This window comes from Falco punctatus (assembly GCF_963210335.1).
Source record: "Falco punctatus genome assembly, chromosome: 6".
Lineage (NCBI taxonomy): Eukaryota > Metazoa > Chordata > Aves > Falconiformes > Falconidae > Falco > Falco punctatus.
In genome coordinates, this window is record NC_137585.1 from 28,544,031 (window position 1) to 28,561,954 (window position 17,924).

General features: G+C 38.9%; 1 protein-coding gene across 3 annotated transcripts in view; it reads left to right on the forward strand.

The window, feature by feature from the left end:
- BRAF (B-Raf proto-oncogene, serine/threonine kinase) overlaps positions 1-17,924 on the forward strand; it is a 92,533-nt gene that overhangs the window by 9,417 nt on the left and 65,192 nt on the right. For 2 of the 3 annotated variants that reach the window (XM_080390866.1, XM_080390864.1), the window contains exon 2: positions 10,569-10,670. In XM_080390866.1, coding sequence (XP_080246992.1) covers positions 10,569-10,670 — 102 coding nt within the window. Of the gene's footprint in view, positions 1-10,568; positions 10,671-13,924; positions 15,207-17,924 lie in introns of those variants that run through there. The other variant, XM_080390865.1, reaches the window with a different exon arrangement.

Here is a 17,924-nt window from a genome sequence, read left to right on the forward strand (position 1 = left end):
CAAACTGGAAAACAACAATTTCCCTAAAGCTCCAATATTCCGCTTTGGTTTGTTACTTTGCAGTAAGTCTTTAGTTCTGTTTTATTAATTGTTTTATCTATAGAAAATTTGCATGAAATATTTTGGAGGGAATGTCAATTAGAAGGGAATATAATTTTATTTGTACTTCCAAGGGAAGCAATAAAAGGTTTCAAACAATCATGAAATCGCTAATCCTCTTCCAGTCCAGCCTTACATTAGAAGCTGGTTTTGGAGAAACTTTCTGGCCAAGTGTAAGTTGTACATAAGCTTTATTTTCAGTTTGCATCACTTGCTTTTGAAGGGTGGTGTAACGTACAGTGTAGCACAAATGCTGTGTCATAACCATAGTCCCTAACGGTTGATGCCGCTCCCTGTCACTGCAGTTACACTGAAGTCAATCAAATGGTGCTTTGCCACCCAGAGGGAGAGCCTTTGCTGTTTCCTGCATCAGGCTGCTCAGCCAGATCTGCTCCCTTGTGCTGACTTAGTACCACATAGGTCTTTTCTGAAGTTGATACAGCTCATTAATGCTGAAGAAAATTGGCATCACTTTTGCTGGGTTATTTTTCTGCAAGCTTAGTGAACTGAATGTCTTCAACATTCAGCACCCAATGAGCTCTGAAACTCTTGTGAGGTAGGAGACAAAGGGAACGTGTTTAGGGGGAGTAGTGGTAGTATGGTGGTTTCCCCTATCCCCTCTCTCTCTCTCTCTCTCTCTCTCTCTCTTTTTTTTTTTTTTTTTTTTAAGATCATCTTTGTCCCATAAAACTGTATAGGCCTTCACTTTTTATATTTGAATGAGAAGTCTTGTTCAGCTGAGGCTTCCTTAGCTGGACTTGCCAGGTTTGGATCCTGACATGTTAGATCTTTATGGTTGTGACCTTCCCATGCTGGATTGCTTCTGAGCATAGCTTTCACCGAAATATGATTACATGACATAGTTTTGCCGGTATGCCAGGGATGTGAAGGTCCTCTGTGATCTTCTTGTATATTAAGTATACTTTTCCAGCAGCTTTGACCATGAGAGTTCTAGAGACAGTATTTAGTTTTTTGAGGTGTGAGATGGTTTTCGTAATTTTCAACTGTTCACAAATCTCTGTGTGTGAACGCAGTTATTTTGTTATAGCTAGTGCAGGAGGATGCAGAAGTCAGCGTGCAGGATATGTACTTCTTTGCTTTGGCTTTTTTATTGCAATTGCTCTTGAATTTTTGGGTGTACAATGGAATCCTCCTCATCTTCCCTCCTGCGCACAGCTTCTTTCCAAAATGATGAAATACATATTTATGCAACTGATTTCCTCTTCTGTGGCTAATGCTACCAACAAGGCTGCTTGATGCAGAATTACATGCCTTTTTTTTTTTTCCTCTCCTGTTTAAATCCCTTGCTGCAAGTGTTTGGCTTGTTACTTCACCTTTTTAGTATTTGTGTTATTTTGAAGGAGCAGTAACAGTGCCTTTCTTTATTCTGTTTCTGATGACATTTTATTAACATGTACCCTAGCAAAAAAGGGTGAAACAGCCAAAGATCTAATTTTTAATTCCCATTATCCAAAGGTCCTCTCAGTTCAGTTAGTTTTCAGGGAACAGTGCTGCTGGCTGTCATCCCACCATGACACTCCCCAACCAATGTGAGCATTGAAGATCACAAAACAGTCTGTGCTCTCTTCAAAATGAAGCTTGTCATGCAGTGCAGGTATAGTGCTTGGTACCAAATTAATTCTGCATACTATTGATATTGAATTCAGGAGATCATAGGGAGTGTGTTGGGCACTGAAGGAAGCTTTTGTTTTTCCAAGGTTCTGATCAAGTGAAATATTTTTGTGAGTTTTCCCAGTATACCAGCACAAAATTTAGTGTGAAGAGGCAATTCAATTTCCATAGGAAGGGTACCAGCTTGCTTTAAAACCTTTTTTCTAGGAGGCAAGCAAGTGAGGTAGTTAATGAAGAAAATGTACTTACTGTTTAAAAATGTGTTGCTTAACTAAGTGGCTGGGATTAAATTTTTTTTAACCACAAAAAGGGGTATACCACCTCTAATATCTTCATCTGTTCTGTAGTGAGGCCCCTTAAACAGTATCTTTATTAGTAAAGCTGGTGTTAAATGTACTTTTCCATCTTTCCCAGTGTTGGGTTTTTTTCAGTTTTCTAAACTAGATGGTTCTTTTCACCATCCTACTATGGTAGCTGTTGTTTATTGGTTTGGATTATTTTTATTTTTTTTTTAACTCTCCAACTCTACAATGAGTGGCAAGGAACCAATTCTGCGTTTAAAATTGTTTAATTTTTCATGTTGGTATTAGGGTTACTAAGGCAGCATGGTCTGCTGAGTAGAACATAGAATGCCGTTTAGGAGAATGTGGTTTCTGTGGCAGTTTCTATTTGTGACTGTTTTCTGTGATTGGGAGCAAATCACATTTGCTCTGGTTTAGGTTTTGAGACCTGTTTGTGATAAAAATGGGATACCTTAGTTACTTTATTGGATCACAGGTACTTCTAAACAAACAGAATATATTTGTATTTGACTAACAATTCCAGCTGTCTACATTTTCTAACCAGCTGTCAGGAAACACATGCACTGTGTAGTAATAGTTTAGTGGTGGAATATTGTGAAGTGTGTAACAAGTTATTTTATGGATTGAAAACTAACTGTTAAATAGGTGCTGATTATCTTTTCTGGATAGTCTAATTAATTTAGTGTGCTCTGGCAAGGAGAGAGCAGAGTAAGTTCTGTAGTTCAGCTGAGACTGAGTTCATTTGTTTTGTCATTTTAATTCATGTGACCCAAGCCGTTTAAGAGCTCTGCTTGACTAGTGTTTTCTTCTTATTATTGTAATTAGCTGGTTGGCTGCTTGCTTTTCATCGCAAATATGACTTGTCTTAAGCTTAAGGTGTGCAAAGAAATAGTCTGCTGTATGCATGATTGTCTTTTTTTGAACTTCACTGCCGTATGGATTTAACAGTTTTTGAGAGTCTGTGGTAGTTATATCTCTAAAGCAAAACTGCATTCTTAAATGAGTTAGAAAATCTGGGTAGATTCGTGTTGTGTTTTTTTGGTTTTTTTTTTTTTTTTTTTTTTGTTTTTGTTTTTTGGTTAAAACCTGTGACAGTCTAGGGAGAAGTTAAGTTCATAAATGTAAATACAGTGAATTGTACCAGAAGTTGATCTCTGTATGAGCCTCATGTCTACTGAATTAAGTACCAAAATGAACAAAAGGGCTAGTAGTAGTGCAACACAAAAGCCTTATGGAATACTAAATTAAAGATTCAGTTAGATCAAAGAAAGCTGTGCAACTGGTGGTTAATGATTTAAATGAAGGATACAGGCACCTCTTATTTTTTCACACACTGCTGTTCTACTGCGGTAGAAACCATTTGTTAACTTTCCTTTTTATAGTGCTTGGAGGAAAATTCTACTTAGCAGCAAGCAGCAAAGATGGCAGGTGATGGAAAAAGTGGGGGAATGAAAGAGAGTTGAAACTTAAACAAGAAGGCTGCTATTTCACAGTAGCCTGAATCCATCTAACTGTGGGCTGTGGAGAGGAAAGGTGGCTTTTTTCCCCAGCTTAGGTGGTCACTGGGTCGTTTGCCAAGCTGTTTGAGCACGCTAGACTGGCAGAAAGCTAACCTTGACAAAGAGAACAATTTTCTGCTTGTTTAGCATACTGAAATAGTTCAGCCGAAGGTTTAAGTTCTGGAGAAAGCGTAAGGAAGGGAGCAGGGGTAAATAGCCAAGGACAATACGATAGTTGCACCCACCTTCTAGGTTGGTGTAAGCTGCGAAGCAACCACTGCCAAAGGCTCTTGGTGACTGTTCTTCTAGACAAACTGCTTGGTTGTGTTTCAAGGGTAGACTTTATTGAGCTTTATCCTTTACAATTTATCACTATATTAAAAAAAAATTGTAAATGCTTTTAAGAAGCAAGGAACATTTGAAGTCTGAATTCCTTTTGTTAAAGAAGAGGCAACTTAAGAGACAAAGGCCAGCCAGACTGAAAGGCTATTTATTCTGCTTTAAGAGTAGGGTTGAATGATGAGCAATTAAATTCATGTTTAGAAATAAACAAAGGAAAAGACATAGATTGCTCTCAGTTACAACTGGTGGTTTGTAAATAAATGAGAGATGCACAAATATTACATAAAAACTTAAGTATTAAGTAATACCAGGATTTTATGTGGTGGAAGTTCTCTAGTAAAGAAAGCAAGTTTTTATTGAATGTGTTTGTTTTGGAATCACAGAGTTAGTCTACTACTGGTTGTGTCAATAGAGTTTCTGCTGCTAACTCCTCAAAGATGATACTCTGATACTTGAGCATTAGCTTGGTCAAATACTTCCTAGGTTTTTGGAGTAGGGAGGGAGTTGAGTGTTTGGGTTTGGTGGGGTTTACTGGTTAACAGGAGCAGTGTCACAACAGACACAGTTGAAAACCTGCACTGCTGGTTACAGGGGGATAAGAATTGGCCTTTCCTTCCAAAAAAATGTTGTCTGTTAAATCGAAAATAGTTTTCATCTTTAAACCTTTTTAATATTTTACTAACTGTTGTGCTTACAACAGATACCTTCTGATCACTTTACCGTATTAGCTGACCTAGTTATGATCTTAGTCATCAGACATGATGGTACAAAAAAAGTTGTACCTCTTCTTGAGGATTTTCCTTCTTGAATATACTATTACACATCTTCACCAGGCTATTCTTGACCAGTCTAGAAAGATATGTTCATAGACTTTTGTGGAAAAAGAGATACCAGTTCCTTTTTCTCTTGGCTACAGTAACTTCTGTAGATATTGTCCATAACTTACTATTCTGTGATTGTAAATGTTAACCACACCCATTCTGAACTGTCTAGCTAGCCAACAAAGAAAATAACACTGTCAGAGTTCATATCTCAGACATTGTAAAGGAGCTGTGATAAAAATGATTCACCAACATTAATAAAAAGTTGGGGAAAATACAATAGGAAAGGCAGCCTCAATGCTTACGTTTATGTCACTTGTGTAAACTTGTACGTGAAACCCATTGCAAGCTGGTTTTCAATTCAGTAGTTTTTCAACTGATAGTATTTTTCATACTTGTTTAATAAAAAGTTTAACTACAGCACTGAAAATGTGGTAGACATGAAAAGCCAGCAGAGTAGGAAAAATGGAAAAATTAACACAGCAGATGTGGGAGTTGAGAGAATCTTCCACTGAGAGATGGAGAAGATCTAGAGGCTGAAGGAAGAAGGAAAGGACTGTCCTTCCCACTGTATGTGCATGTTCCAGCAGGCAGTGCAGAAAATTAAGAACAAGCTTTGTAATAAACTAGAACATTTCAAGCTTGATGCGGGTGTAAAGTATCTCAAGAAAAAATAGCAACATGAGGAAGAGATAAGAGTGATTTTCAGGAAAGAAACTGGAAAATGCAAACTCTGCATTTTGACATGTGAATGCTGAGATGAGGTGCTGAGTTATTAACCCCTTTCATATGTCCTCATGCCTCTCTCCCTAATGCTTCACGATCAGGTTAGTTAAGACATTAGTCTAGCTATGAACAATCTCACGCGTGACAGCTTTCTAAAGCATTTTCTGACAAAGTGGACCCTAGTTCAGTGGACCGAACAATTGAATTGATTGTGTAAGAAAGAAGCCTGAAGGGACTGATTAGAATAGTATTGGATAGGTATTGATGATTTTGGCCTCCTTATAGAACAGTTTCCAAATTAAATGCTTAATTTCTTATTTCTGTTTTTAATTACCTTGATTCTATCAAAGTATCCTCCATCAATGCAGAACATACTGTGCCTGGACAAATAATGGCTTTTTTTTTTTTTTCTTTACAGAATATATTTGAACTCTCAAGTGTCTTCTACCAAATGTGAATCATGCAGCTTAGAGTTGAGATGTGCTGTAAGATTTGAGTACTGATGCCAGGTGCAAAAAGTATAAAAGATAGTTTGTTTTGTGCTGTCTCAGGCACTGCATGTTTTGACAAGCAGCAAAAGATGCAGAAATAACTGTGGCTTATAGGCTCACATTTGTGGAGCCATAGTCTTCCCTGAATAGAATGGATTTAGGCTTCTACTGTATCTGGCTTGCCTCTGGCTTGAAATAGGTCATCATCTTTATTACATTGCAAGGGAGTGCTTATTTGCAAAATTAATGCACAGTTATCCACAATAGGCAGATACAAGTTGATATATTCCAGCATATCTGGAATATTTCCAGTCTTCTGGCTGCCTGTGTCCATGTTAGCCTGTGTCAGCTTCCTTGTATCAGCAGCACTAAAAGGAGAATCAAATCTAATCTCTTGTGACAGAGAATAACCTTAACCTAACCACACAGGACAGAATAATTAATTTGAGGCTTTTTTTTTTAAAAAAAAAAATGATAAGGTTACCCAGGTTGTAAAGGATTCATTACTTTTTCGTGGAACTACAATGAAACGATGTGTCTCAAATAACCTTGCTGCTGATTGTGGGAAGGGACTGGACTTGATGTGGATGGTACTAGGTACATTGCAGATTTACTTTAGAAAATGTTAAGACTTCTAGCAACTGTCACTTAGGCTGGCATAATTTTTTATATTTCTGCGAGATACTTGGCAATTGTGGTTTTATGGTTTCCTATAGGTGTGGAGCTTCCTAAGTGTGGTGGAGTGCTCATAAGGGTTATCAAAAGCTATGTCTGTTCTTTCTTAATGACCAGCAGCCTTCTGCAATTTTCTCTTATTCTAGAGAAAGTGTGAATAAAGTGTGGATAAAGGGATTGTTGTGAGATCTTGAGGAAAGAATGGTATTAATGTGTACGTGTTTAACTTGAAAAGCTTGGGTTTATTCTGTTATCTAGGAACAAGCTCTTTGATCTAGAACTGATTGCTAAAAGGATTCTACATTTCATGTTTTTGTTGTCCCTGTTGTTTGGTAGTTCTTTGCTGCTGTCCTGGAATGTGTGTGCTTATGGAGAGTGAGACACTTCCTAAAATCCTAGGCAATTTTTGTACACTTAGGTTTCATTTGCACAGTTGAAAGAAACCCGTATGTCTGTGAGTACTACTGACCTCAAAAGATTTAATTCTTAAGAACCTAGTGTTTCAGGTTTCTTTCACAGATATGATTGGCGTATGTCTTGTCTCAAAGTCTGTAAGGCTGCGCTGGCGCACATGATACAAACTTAGCTGAGATGAGTTATTGGAACAAGCAACTCTGCAAGGGGAACAGACAGGCTGAAGTTGCTGGCTCTGCTGGCTGTGTAAGTGCAACAGGTATGGTGTATTTTTTGTGAGGCAGAACCTGTGGGTACTGTGTTGTGCAGAAGCACTCGTTTCTAAGTTGCATGAGGTCACTTGCACAGAGCACTAATTTCAAATTCCAGTTAGGAAAAGGCTTGAGTTCCTTCAGTTGAAGTAGTTGTAGATCCTGCATAGTAGGATGCAGTATACTTCCACAGGAGTTGATTGTCAAGGGGCTAGCTAGTTAAGGGTTGCTCCAGACCGCAAAAACTGTGTATAAGCATATTCACTGATATGGGAAGCCAAAAGGTAAATTTTCTAGAAGTAAAAATAAGTAAAGTTGCCACTTAAAGGGAAATTGTGAAGCTTGGAAATTTGCCTTGGCATATGTGTTCTTCTGCGTACTTGATTAGGCATAGAATATGCTAGTCAATACTAGATTTGTGAAAGTTTTCCAGCTTGTCAGAAGACTTTTGATAAATATGGCTCACAAAACAGGTTTTCCATTTCTGTGAGCAACAAGTAATGATTTGTTGCTATGGTTGACTTTGATAAATTTCCTTCTGCCTTCAGCATACTTTTAACTGTGTGAATAGCTTTTCTAAGATAATAGAAATGTGTATTGTCTCCAAGATTCACTTGTGTAAAGGCTCTTGGTTTAGTGCACAGGTGTATAGTAGGTAATTCAGAGCATTGTTTTCAGCTTCTCTGAGCAATGTTGTGTTCCTTTAGACTAATTTCAGCTTCTTCAGGTGAAGACATTTTTTCCATAGCCTGGCAGTAAGTTTAATTTTTTTTAAATTTTCTTCATTAGTCACTCAGTTTTTGCTCTTGCCATGATGTTAACTTAGCAGGAAGATTTCTGCCCTTGTTAAAGGCTGTTTGATTTTCTTGCCCACATCTTCTAAATAACATGCTTCCATTGTGCATGTTATTGTTTCTCAATTATATTTGTTATTCTGTATCTTTACTGTAATAGAAGAGAGAAGTAAGGTTGTGGTCATGGACACAAAATAGAAAACATGAGCAAAGAAGTTACTCACTATCAGTCTTCAAAAAAAGTATTTGGAAACTCATCTGGCAGGGGTTCATTCTACTTAGCACACTGGTGAGGTCACACCTGGAGTGCTGTGTTTAGTTCTGGGCTCCCCAGAATGAGAGACACAGCTACACTGGGGAGAGTCCAGTGAAGGGCCACAAAGATGATTAAGGGTTGGTGAAAGGAAGACAGAGCCAGGCTCTTTCCAGTAGTGCCTAGTGACAGGACCAGAGGCAGTGGGTTTAAACTGAAACATGGCAGGTTTCCTCTAAACATCAGGAAACACTTTTTTACTGTGAGGGTAACTGAGCACTGGCACAGGTTGCCCAGAGAGGTTGTGGAGTCTCCATCCTTGGAGATGCTCAAAAAATGATCTGTGCTCCTGGGCAACCTGCTTGAGGGGAGGGGGTTGGACCAGATGACCAACAGAAGTCCCTTCCAACCTCAACCTTTCTGCAATTCTGGGTTACTTTCCGTGAAGCAACTTTCATCCCCACCTTCCCTATTGCCAGGCATTTAAGTATAGTAAGTTGTCAGTATTGGTTGTGGTACAGTGTATGTTGATGAAAACTTTCAGTGTGTAAAGTTGTCAGAATGACCAAATAATAGAAGTTGTGTTAAGTACTAATGAAACCTGTTTGTGAAGGCAATCCTGAGATGATTCCTTCGTTTGCCAGGGATTTTCTATATGCACACCCAGGTTAACAGCATGTTACCAGTTACACAGGAACTAAGCATCCTAAACTCTTACATTGAACAGGTTAATTGAAATACTGTTGATTCAAGCTTGTTCTTTCACCAAGCATACAACCAGCACTTGCCATCTTGGAAAGAACTAGCAAAATAGAGAAAACCTTCTCTTTGCTGCTGGTTGGGAGTCCTAGCTTCAGCGTGATAGATTGTGAGTTTAGAAGCAAGCTGACTTCCACAGTTGCCTCAAGGGAATTTACATACAGAATACTTGAAATAGCACTCTCTCTTTGGTGTTCCCCTGCTTCCCTCACTTTTTGTAGTTTGGATTGCTTGTTCCTGAGCAAACTTATTTTTGCTTGACTGTAGCTTCTTGATGAAATCTTTGTTCTAGTGTCTGTTCTAAAGTTGGGCTACAAGTGAATCAGTTGCTAGTTTACTTTAGGAAATTGCTGGTAAATAACTGATGTCTAGAATTAGAAGGGGTAAATAAGGTGGTGTGCAAAATGTGAGTTCTGTATTTTAGAGTTTGTTTTCATTGTGAACATCTCAAGCTTCACAGTAAAACTTGTGTTGATCCAACTTAGGCACCAGTAATAGGATCCAATCTACTTTAGAATATAAAGTTATGTGCATCATCTTTTCGATGAGGTAGGTTGTCAAAATTTGTAAATCTAGACCTGGTCTTAAGGCTATACATATTATAATCTGTGAAGCAGAAAAAAAAGCTTTGGAAGAAGCACCATTTATATTATCTTCATTTCTTCCATCCTGGGTCTAATAACTCTGATGTAGTATTTTCTTCTTGATAAATAGCTTGTATAACACTACCTATGAAGAAGAGATTCTTTTCTCTTCCTCCCCGTTACCCCACTATAAATTTCTGACTTTGGTTGAACTGTAGTGGCTTCTTAAATCAGCGTAGCATTTTGCTTTAAATGTTTGGGTTTGTGCGTCACTGGCTTTTTAAGGTATAAATTAGGATTCATAATACTGTTCACCTACAATAGTATCAAAGTCCTAAAACTAACTCTTTCAAGACATGAAGAATGAGTAAACCCAAGATGTTTCACAGTGCAGTGCCATAAGTCTTCCCTGTGTACTAGAAATAAATGTCTTATACAGATCACGTCTGAGGTCTGTAAGAAAACTTGCAGGGTAGACAGAGTATAGAAGACAGGGTATAGAAGGTGCTCTTTAAGATCAAGACATCCTATTCCCATGCAAATAGAACAGCAGGTCTTGGTTTTGTGATTGTTTACACAGATGACTTAAGGTCTGATAGACTAACTCCTCCACTAAACTTTGTAGTACTGTATAAATTGGGTTGCAAAGTCTTGCAAGGAAAATACTTCGTACGATTTTGATAAACATGAAAAATAAACTGTTCTGAAGTTGTTAATTCAATGGTCCCTGAATTTTAGAACTTTTAGAATTTAATTTTTCTCTGTTTATCTCAGAAGCAAGCTGTGTATTACTGACAGTGGATGAACAGGAATTTTTATTATGGACTTCTGTTATTAAATATCAAGGAAATGTATTTTTTTTGTTGTTTTAGGACAGATTCTCTATGCTGTTTCTGATTATAAAAAATTTTAATTTTCTGTTTTAGGTGTGGAATATCAAACAGATGATTAAATTAACACAAGAACATATAGAGGCACTGCTAGATAAATTTGGAGGAGAGCATAACCCACCATCAATATATTTAGAGGTAAGTTTACATTCAAATGATTGTGGTTAGATTAATGGTGTGTTATCTTGATCTTATATGAACCATTTTATGTTAAAACTGAGAATACCTTTAATAAAAGGGAATATTCTCCTTGTGCAACAGAAGCGTAACTCTTCCTGGAGATAGAAAGGAACTGTATGGTATTCCTGATACGCATCACTAGGGAAAGATCACTGGCATGGTCTAATAATTATGTTGGTGCAATTGAAATGTAATGCATGCTTTTTAGGTGCTGGGGGAAGATTGTATAATAGAAAAAGTCATGCTCTGTTGTTAAAAGCAAGCATATACACATACACATGAAAACATAAGATTAACATTGCTTTTAAAGCAGTTGACTTTTTTCTCTTCCAAAAATAATCATGTAGGATCTAAAAAATTATGTTAGTAGAAGGGAACTTCTTAAAGAAGTATATAAAATTGTAGGGTGGGGTAATATTTTTAAGCTGTTTAATTTGTAAACTAACTACAAATTAAATTTGTGTATTCTTTCATCAGTCCAGATTCATAAAGTTGCATTGACGTAGGACCATTAAGAGGATAAAAAAGGACTGCATGCATAGGTTACATCTATTAGGAATTGAATGGGTGTCACTTGCTCCAAACCCTGCCCTTTTCTTGGTTCTCTCAAGTATTGAAATAACTGGAGGTCAACCAGATTTCTTTTGTAGTCTTTTTAATTGTAATTGCTGCCTGAAGGCACAGGGTAATTAAAAATAAAGATCTCATTATTTGAGGTACTTTTAGGTTTTATCTTAATATGTCAGAGCAGGGCACTAGCTTGATTATACAAATGTTGACATAATGTCCTTAACAGTTAAGGTCAAATGAGGCCCTCCATTGTTGCTTTACTTATTGCTGATGTGAAATGGGAGTATTGAACAAGTGCTAATCACTATTTTAACCACTTAGTGGTATATAATATAAATACACTCGATTTTCACTTGAACCAGTTCATTCCATGTGTCTGGACTTAATATTGCCACATGTATGTTGGTTTCATTAGAGTGTGTATCAAATTGCAGTAATAATGAGCTTAATCTGTACTAAGTCTGGATTTCAGGTAGTGAAGTTGTTCATTGCAGCCATTTGTCACTTGCTTTAATCTAAATTAAAACTGAGATCCCTACACTGGAAACTTTTTGGTTATTCTGCGGTTCGTTGATGGGGAAAAGGACATTTGCAGTTGTAAATATACACTAGGAAATTATTACAGTAGTGTAAAAAGTGTGGTAAGTCTGAAATACTTGGTGACTACAAACCATGAAGCCTAAAAGTAGATTTGAAAGTCCAGTGGTTCCATGTGCCACTGACATGAAACTCTGGCTCATCAACGTGGTAGAGAAGCGCTGCAAGACGGAGCAGGGTGTTCCTCTGCAGCAGTGAGTTCTGCTGGATCGCAAAGCACGTCTTGCGACAAGTAGTGCTGGTACTGGCTAGGGAGCATTAAGCCATTGGGAAGAAGATGGAAGTGACCAGGATTCTGCTTTTTCAGTTGAATTATCCCATGAGACAGCAAGTCCTGTGAAAAGAGTCCACCGTCATTGAAATGCTTTCCCCAGCTGTTTGCTGTGTGGTTCCACCGCTTCCTTTGTTCAGGTACTTGCAGTACCGGTAGTGGCTAAGGCACTTCCAGTCACTAATCTGGAAGGAAAATATTCTGGTTTTGTTGGATTAGTTTGCCATCCAGTTAGTAGATTGAACTTGGTCGTCATGAAGTCCAGTGAGCCCTAAAGCTGTGGCTAAGGTTAGGGAAGGGGAGAGCTTGCAGCTGTGAGCCAAGAACCTAGAAAATGGGTGTCCTGGTTCTGGCTGGGATAGAGCTAATTTTCTTCATAGTAGCTGGGGTACAGTGCTGTGTTTTGGGTTTGGTGTGAGAATAATGTTGATACGCACTGATGTTGTTGCCAAGTGGTGTTTATATTAAGTCAAGGGGTTTTCAGCTCTCATGCCCTGCCAGCGAGAAGGCTGGAGGGGCACAAGGAGTTGGGAGGGGATGTGGCCAGGACAACTGACCCAAACTGACCACAAGGTTACTCTGTACCATATGATGTGATGCTCAGTTGATAAACTGGGGGGAAAGCTGGCCAGGGGCAGCTGCTTAGGAGCTGGCTGGGCATGGGTCGGCAAGTGCTAAGCAATTGCATTGTGCATCACTTGTTTTGTATTTTCTTATTCTTTTGCTGTTCTTATTATTTTGTTCCTTTTCTGTCCTATTAAACTGTCTTTGTCTCAACCCATGAGTTTTCTCACTTTTCTGATTCTCTCCCTCATCCTGCTGTGGCAGAAAAGGTGTGTGTGAATCATTGGCTGTCTGGTGCTTTGTTGCCAGCTGGGGTTAAACCATGACAATGGAATGAGAGAGGAGAAGGATTTTCTCTTAAGATGCTTGTTAGATAGGTTAGATCATCCCCAGATGGATTGATTGAACAGCATTAAATGCTACAAACCTGTCATTTGTTTAGTGTGTAGATTTCCGGTAGTAAAACTAAAGTCTATGAAGGAAAGAAAAAGTAGTGTGTTACAGAGTACCTGATACAGTCAAAGCGAGATTACTGTCTACCCTTGACTGTTCATTTCAACCTAGCAGCAGTTGTTTAGTGCCTCCTTTCTGTGCCTTTCCCACCTTTTTGGCTGCTTTTGGCTTGGTCAAGTATAGGGGATACTTTCTGTTGTCAGAATTTACTTTGCAGCAATTTACCTGAACCTAATTGTCGCTGATAGAGCTAATGTTTTGACATTCTGTATTCCTTCCCCTGTGAGAAAAAGGGACTGAACAACCCTGGTCACAACATGAAATGACAAAGCCATATCTAAAAAGCTTTGAATGTAGTGTGATGAAGGAGGAATGCGTTTACTTCTAGGAAATGCGGAACTAAGAAAATACAGTAGTTTTGATATGAGTAAAAAGAACAGGAGAGTATGTAGAATACATGTGGGTAGCATACCTTGTTGAATACATCTGTTAGAAGTAGCAAACTTCCTATGTACAGAGCTGCTGTGCAGTGTCATGCCAGTTGCTCAATTTCTGTACCTGGCTGTTATTACTGACTTCTCTGCATGACCCCCAAGCTTTCATGGCCAGGCTGTGTCTAGGTCTTGATGCTAGGGTCTGTGTACTATCTCCGAAGTGCTTGAACAAGAAGGTGATGTAACTTATACTCTACCCATCCTTTTTTCTCTCTCCTCCCCTCCCCCCTTCCCGAAATATCATTTCTGGCTATAAAGTGCAAATATTGCCCTGCTTTTACCCAGAATCTGTATGGGTAATTTTGCTAGTCTGTTACTTGGACTGGATCACCTATCCATTGTTTCCTTGGAATCATAGAATAGTTTGGGTTGGAAGGGACCTTTAAAGGTCATCTAGTACAACCCTCCCTGCAATAAGCCAGGACATCTTCAACTAGATCAGGTTACTCAGAGCCCTGTCCAACCTGATCTTGAATGTTTCCAGGGATGGGGTCTCCACCTCTCTGGGCAACCTGTTCCAGTGTTTCCTGACCCTCATTGTAAAAAATTTATTCTGTATATTTAATCTGAATCTACCCTCTTTTAGTTTAAAACTGTTACCCCTTGTCCTGTCACAACAGGCACTGCTCAAAAGTTTGTCCCTGTCTTTCTTACAAGCTTCCTTTAGGTACTGGAAGTCTGCAGTAAGATCTCTGTGGAGCCTTCTCTTCTCCAGGATGAACAACCGCAGGTCTCAGCCTTTCCTTGTAGGAGAGGTGTTCCAGCCCTCTGATCATTTTTGTGGCCCTCCTCTGGACCTGCCTCAACAGGTCCATGTCTGTCTTGTGCTGAGGGCTCCAGAGCTGAATGCAGTACTACAGGTCGGGTCTCACTAGAGCAGAGTAGAGGTGGAGAATCACCTCCATCAACCTGCTGGCCACACTTTTTGTGATGCAGCCCAGGATGCAGTTGGCTTTCTGGGCTGTGAGTGCATATTGCCAGCTCATGGTCTGTTTTTCATCCACCAGTAGCCCCACGACCTTCTCCACAAAGCTGCTCTCAGTCCTTTCATCAATTGGTACCGGGTTTAAAACCTTTCCACTGCTCTGATCTCTTTGCATCTTCCATAAAATGTGAGTGACTCTTACGGACTTCTGTAGATTGTGCCTGTTGATCATCTCTTGAGTGCTATCAGCAAGCATGGGTTTTGCTTCTCAGCAAAAGTTGGAATTATCCAAAGCTAATTGCTAGATAAGTACCTGCAAATGAACACTTTTGCTTTCACCCATATTGCCTCTCACTGTTGTAAACATCTAGGTTTATTGTAGTGCTTTCTGCAAAACTACGGCTTTTTGTATACCTATGAAAAGCTTGACAGCTATCAATCCATCTACTGGCGTGTAGAGTTTCAGCACAATAGGATTTGTTCAGTTCTTTTGTACTCCTGTCTGGCTTTCTATCTTTCATTTCTTAGGCATCTTACTAACTGCTCACGTTCAAGGAACTTGGAGCACCCTGTATGCTGGCTCCTGGCCTGTGTTCGAGCTGCCTCTGCGGACATGTCAAGTAAAATTATGGTTGAACCTGGCAACAAAATTGCTTTGCAATTAAAAGTGGAAAGGAAGGGGTGGGGGGAGCAGAAGCACGCATAAGAAAGCTGAAGAACTGAACGAGATTAATTCTGAAAATTGAACATTGAAAAGGATATACTAAAATTTTTTGTGCAATGAATATGAAACATACACATCATTTAAAAGTAAAAAAGGAATTTATGCCTTAGTTACAGTTGCTCAAGAAAACAGAAGCTTTTGTTTCTTTGCTAATCTGAGATTGAAAAGCCAAAATTTTTTTTTGCGCCTTTTTTTTTTTTTTTTAAAATTCTGTGGAGGGTGTCATTGCATTTTACATAGAGAACTTTAAAACTTGACAGCTGTTGTTGCAGCCATCATTTCATATTTCATCAGTTGACTATGAAAGAATGGATTTCTTGAAGTACTGAAAGTGATTGACATGTGCTATGTTGAGTTCAGCATATATTTAATTATGCCTGCAAGAGAGGGTACTCGGAGTCAGGGCTATCTCCCTGCCTTGATCCATCACTCCACAGTGACTGTAGAGCACAGGGAGTAAGCCCTGCAAGCCTGGGTGGGCTACTTTGTGTACAGCTGCCTAGGAGTGGAAAATGTAGTGTGAAGTTGGAGGGCAGTGAGTAGCTTGTCTCTCTCCTCTCAGGGCAGGGAAGTAGGGGCTGAGGAAAGAGACCAAAGCTGCAGAGAGACTTCTGAGCATGTGTAGAATGTACAGGGGCAGAGAAAAAAATGAACAGAAGAAAGAAGAGAACATTTATCATTAAGCACGCAACTTTATTCTAATTGTTATAATTAGTAATAGCTTTGGGAATCTTATCAATGTTTTCTAACATGATTACAAGGAAAACTTCTCTGCTTGTTATGGCTGGAAGAAATAATAACTGTAGTAAGCAGTGGCTGTATTAAAATCTAAAAATGGCTTGTAGCTAAATAGGTAGTCGGAGTTCTTAACTTCCTCCATCCCCTGTGTGTGAGCATGTATCTCAGACCTAACAGACCCCTCGAAATCACTGTCAAATATTTGAAATAACTGTTTGACTCAGTACATGTAGAAATACCATTAATAGCATTTTTCTTTTCTTCTGGAAAAGAGGCTGCAGGAGCTCCTTGGCAGGTTTTACCATACTTTTTGTAAGCACTCTGTATCACAGCAGCTGAAAACATCAAATGTTTTTTGTCTTCCCACATCATTTCTTAGTGCATTATATCTGTCCTTGAAGTGCTGTTTCCCAAAATACAGTTTGTGATTCACTGTGGAAAACCCCTTCTCTTAAGGGTTTGTCTAAGCATTGTAAATACTGGAAATCTTTTCTGCAAGGAAGTCTAATGTTATGATACTGGGAGAACCTGAGTTTCAGTTAGCAAAAATGGTTAAAATATGCAGTTGCATATTCTTCTATTAATGGCCATCAAAATTAGTTTCTGGGTTTTTTTCATCTCTACCAACAAAGTACTGACAAAGAAGATAACCTGAGTTAGAGAGAAGAAAGATCTGTGCAGTTGGCACAGACAACAAATGGTGTTCACAAATTGAAATGGGTTGTGCAGATCCAGACTGGCCAAAAGCAGTCAGCTTAAACTTAGAAGGGAGGGATCATGCTTAAACGAATTAATCAGATTTGTTAGCCTTTGTAGACAGTTAATGACTGTTCAGGGATACCTTCCTTATTTAAACTTCCAAAATACATTGTGTGTCCTTCTTGTCTCGTAGTCATGTGTACAGTATTATCTACAACCACTTCATCTGTGAGAACTTAATTGAACACTATTAGCCCATTCGCATGTAAACAGTTCTTTGTGTGGTCTGAGGTTGCGTCCTGGACCTGTAGGTTACTTCAGCTAACGGTATAAGTAAGCTGCCTGATGGTTTTTTTTGGTGTCTTGTCAGGTTTTTTAATTCAGACTCCATGCAAAATAAAACGGTACACAAATGCAGAGATAGAATGATAGTGGTGTCAGTAAGTTCTAAAACTGTCAGTTTTGGAGTGCTGTCTTCAAGGAATCATCCGCTTTCCTACTCCTACGCTTGGAAGCAATTTCAAATGAGAATTGTGGGGGTAGAGATATGTTTGTCCCCAACTACTGTGATTTCCCCCCCACCCCCCAGATTTCTCTTTTCCTGGACTATTAAATGTATTTTATTCAGAGGCCTTGCTGTTGCCATTTTGGGAGTTTGGCTGTTGAATTTCAGGACAGTATTTCATTTCTTATTTCTCTATATCTGAAGAATCCACACAGGAGCTCAAATTAATTAATTAAAGATTACTTCTTTGCTGATCTAAAGTATGCTTATTGCAAGAGCAGGCAGGTACAGTCTGAAGTGGATCTGGGTGCTGAATCTCAGGTTGTTTCAGACTGTTAGCGGGATTCCAGGAAAATGCTGACTCTGGATATAGGGACTAGGAAACGTGGCGGTTCTGGGGAAACTCAGATTAATTTTTACTAGGCTTCTAACAGATGCTGATCAGATATGTTGGACCAAAACTGGAGTGTCTAAAGTTAGACTAAGTACAGATTTAGGAGTCTTACTAAATGAAGAAATCCTGACGTACGTTGCTGTCTATCTTCAGCTCCCATTTAACTTAGTGGGATTTGCATTTGATGAACAGCCTAAAAGGTCAGACGTCTCTTAAATAGAAACACAATCTCAGTTTCAAGGACCAGGAAACTGTAGTTCAGGCTTTTAAGAGTCTTG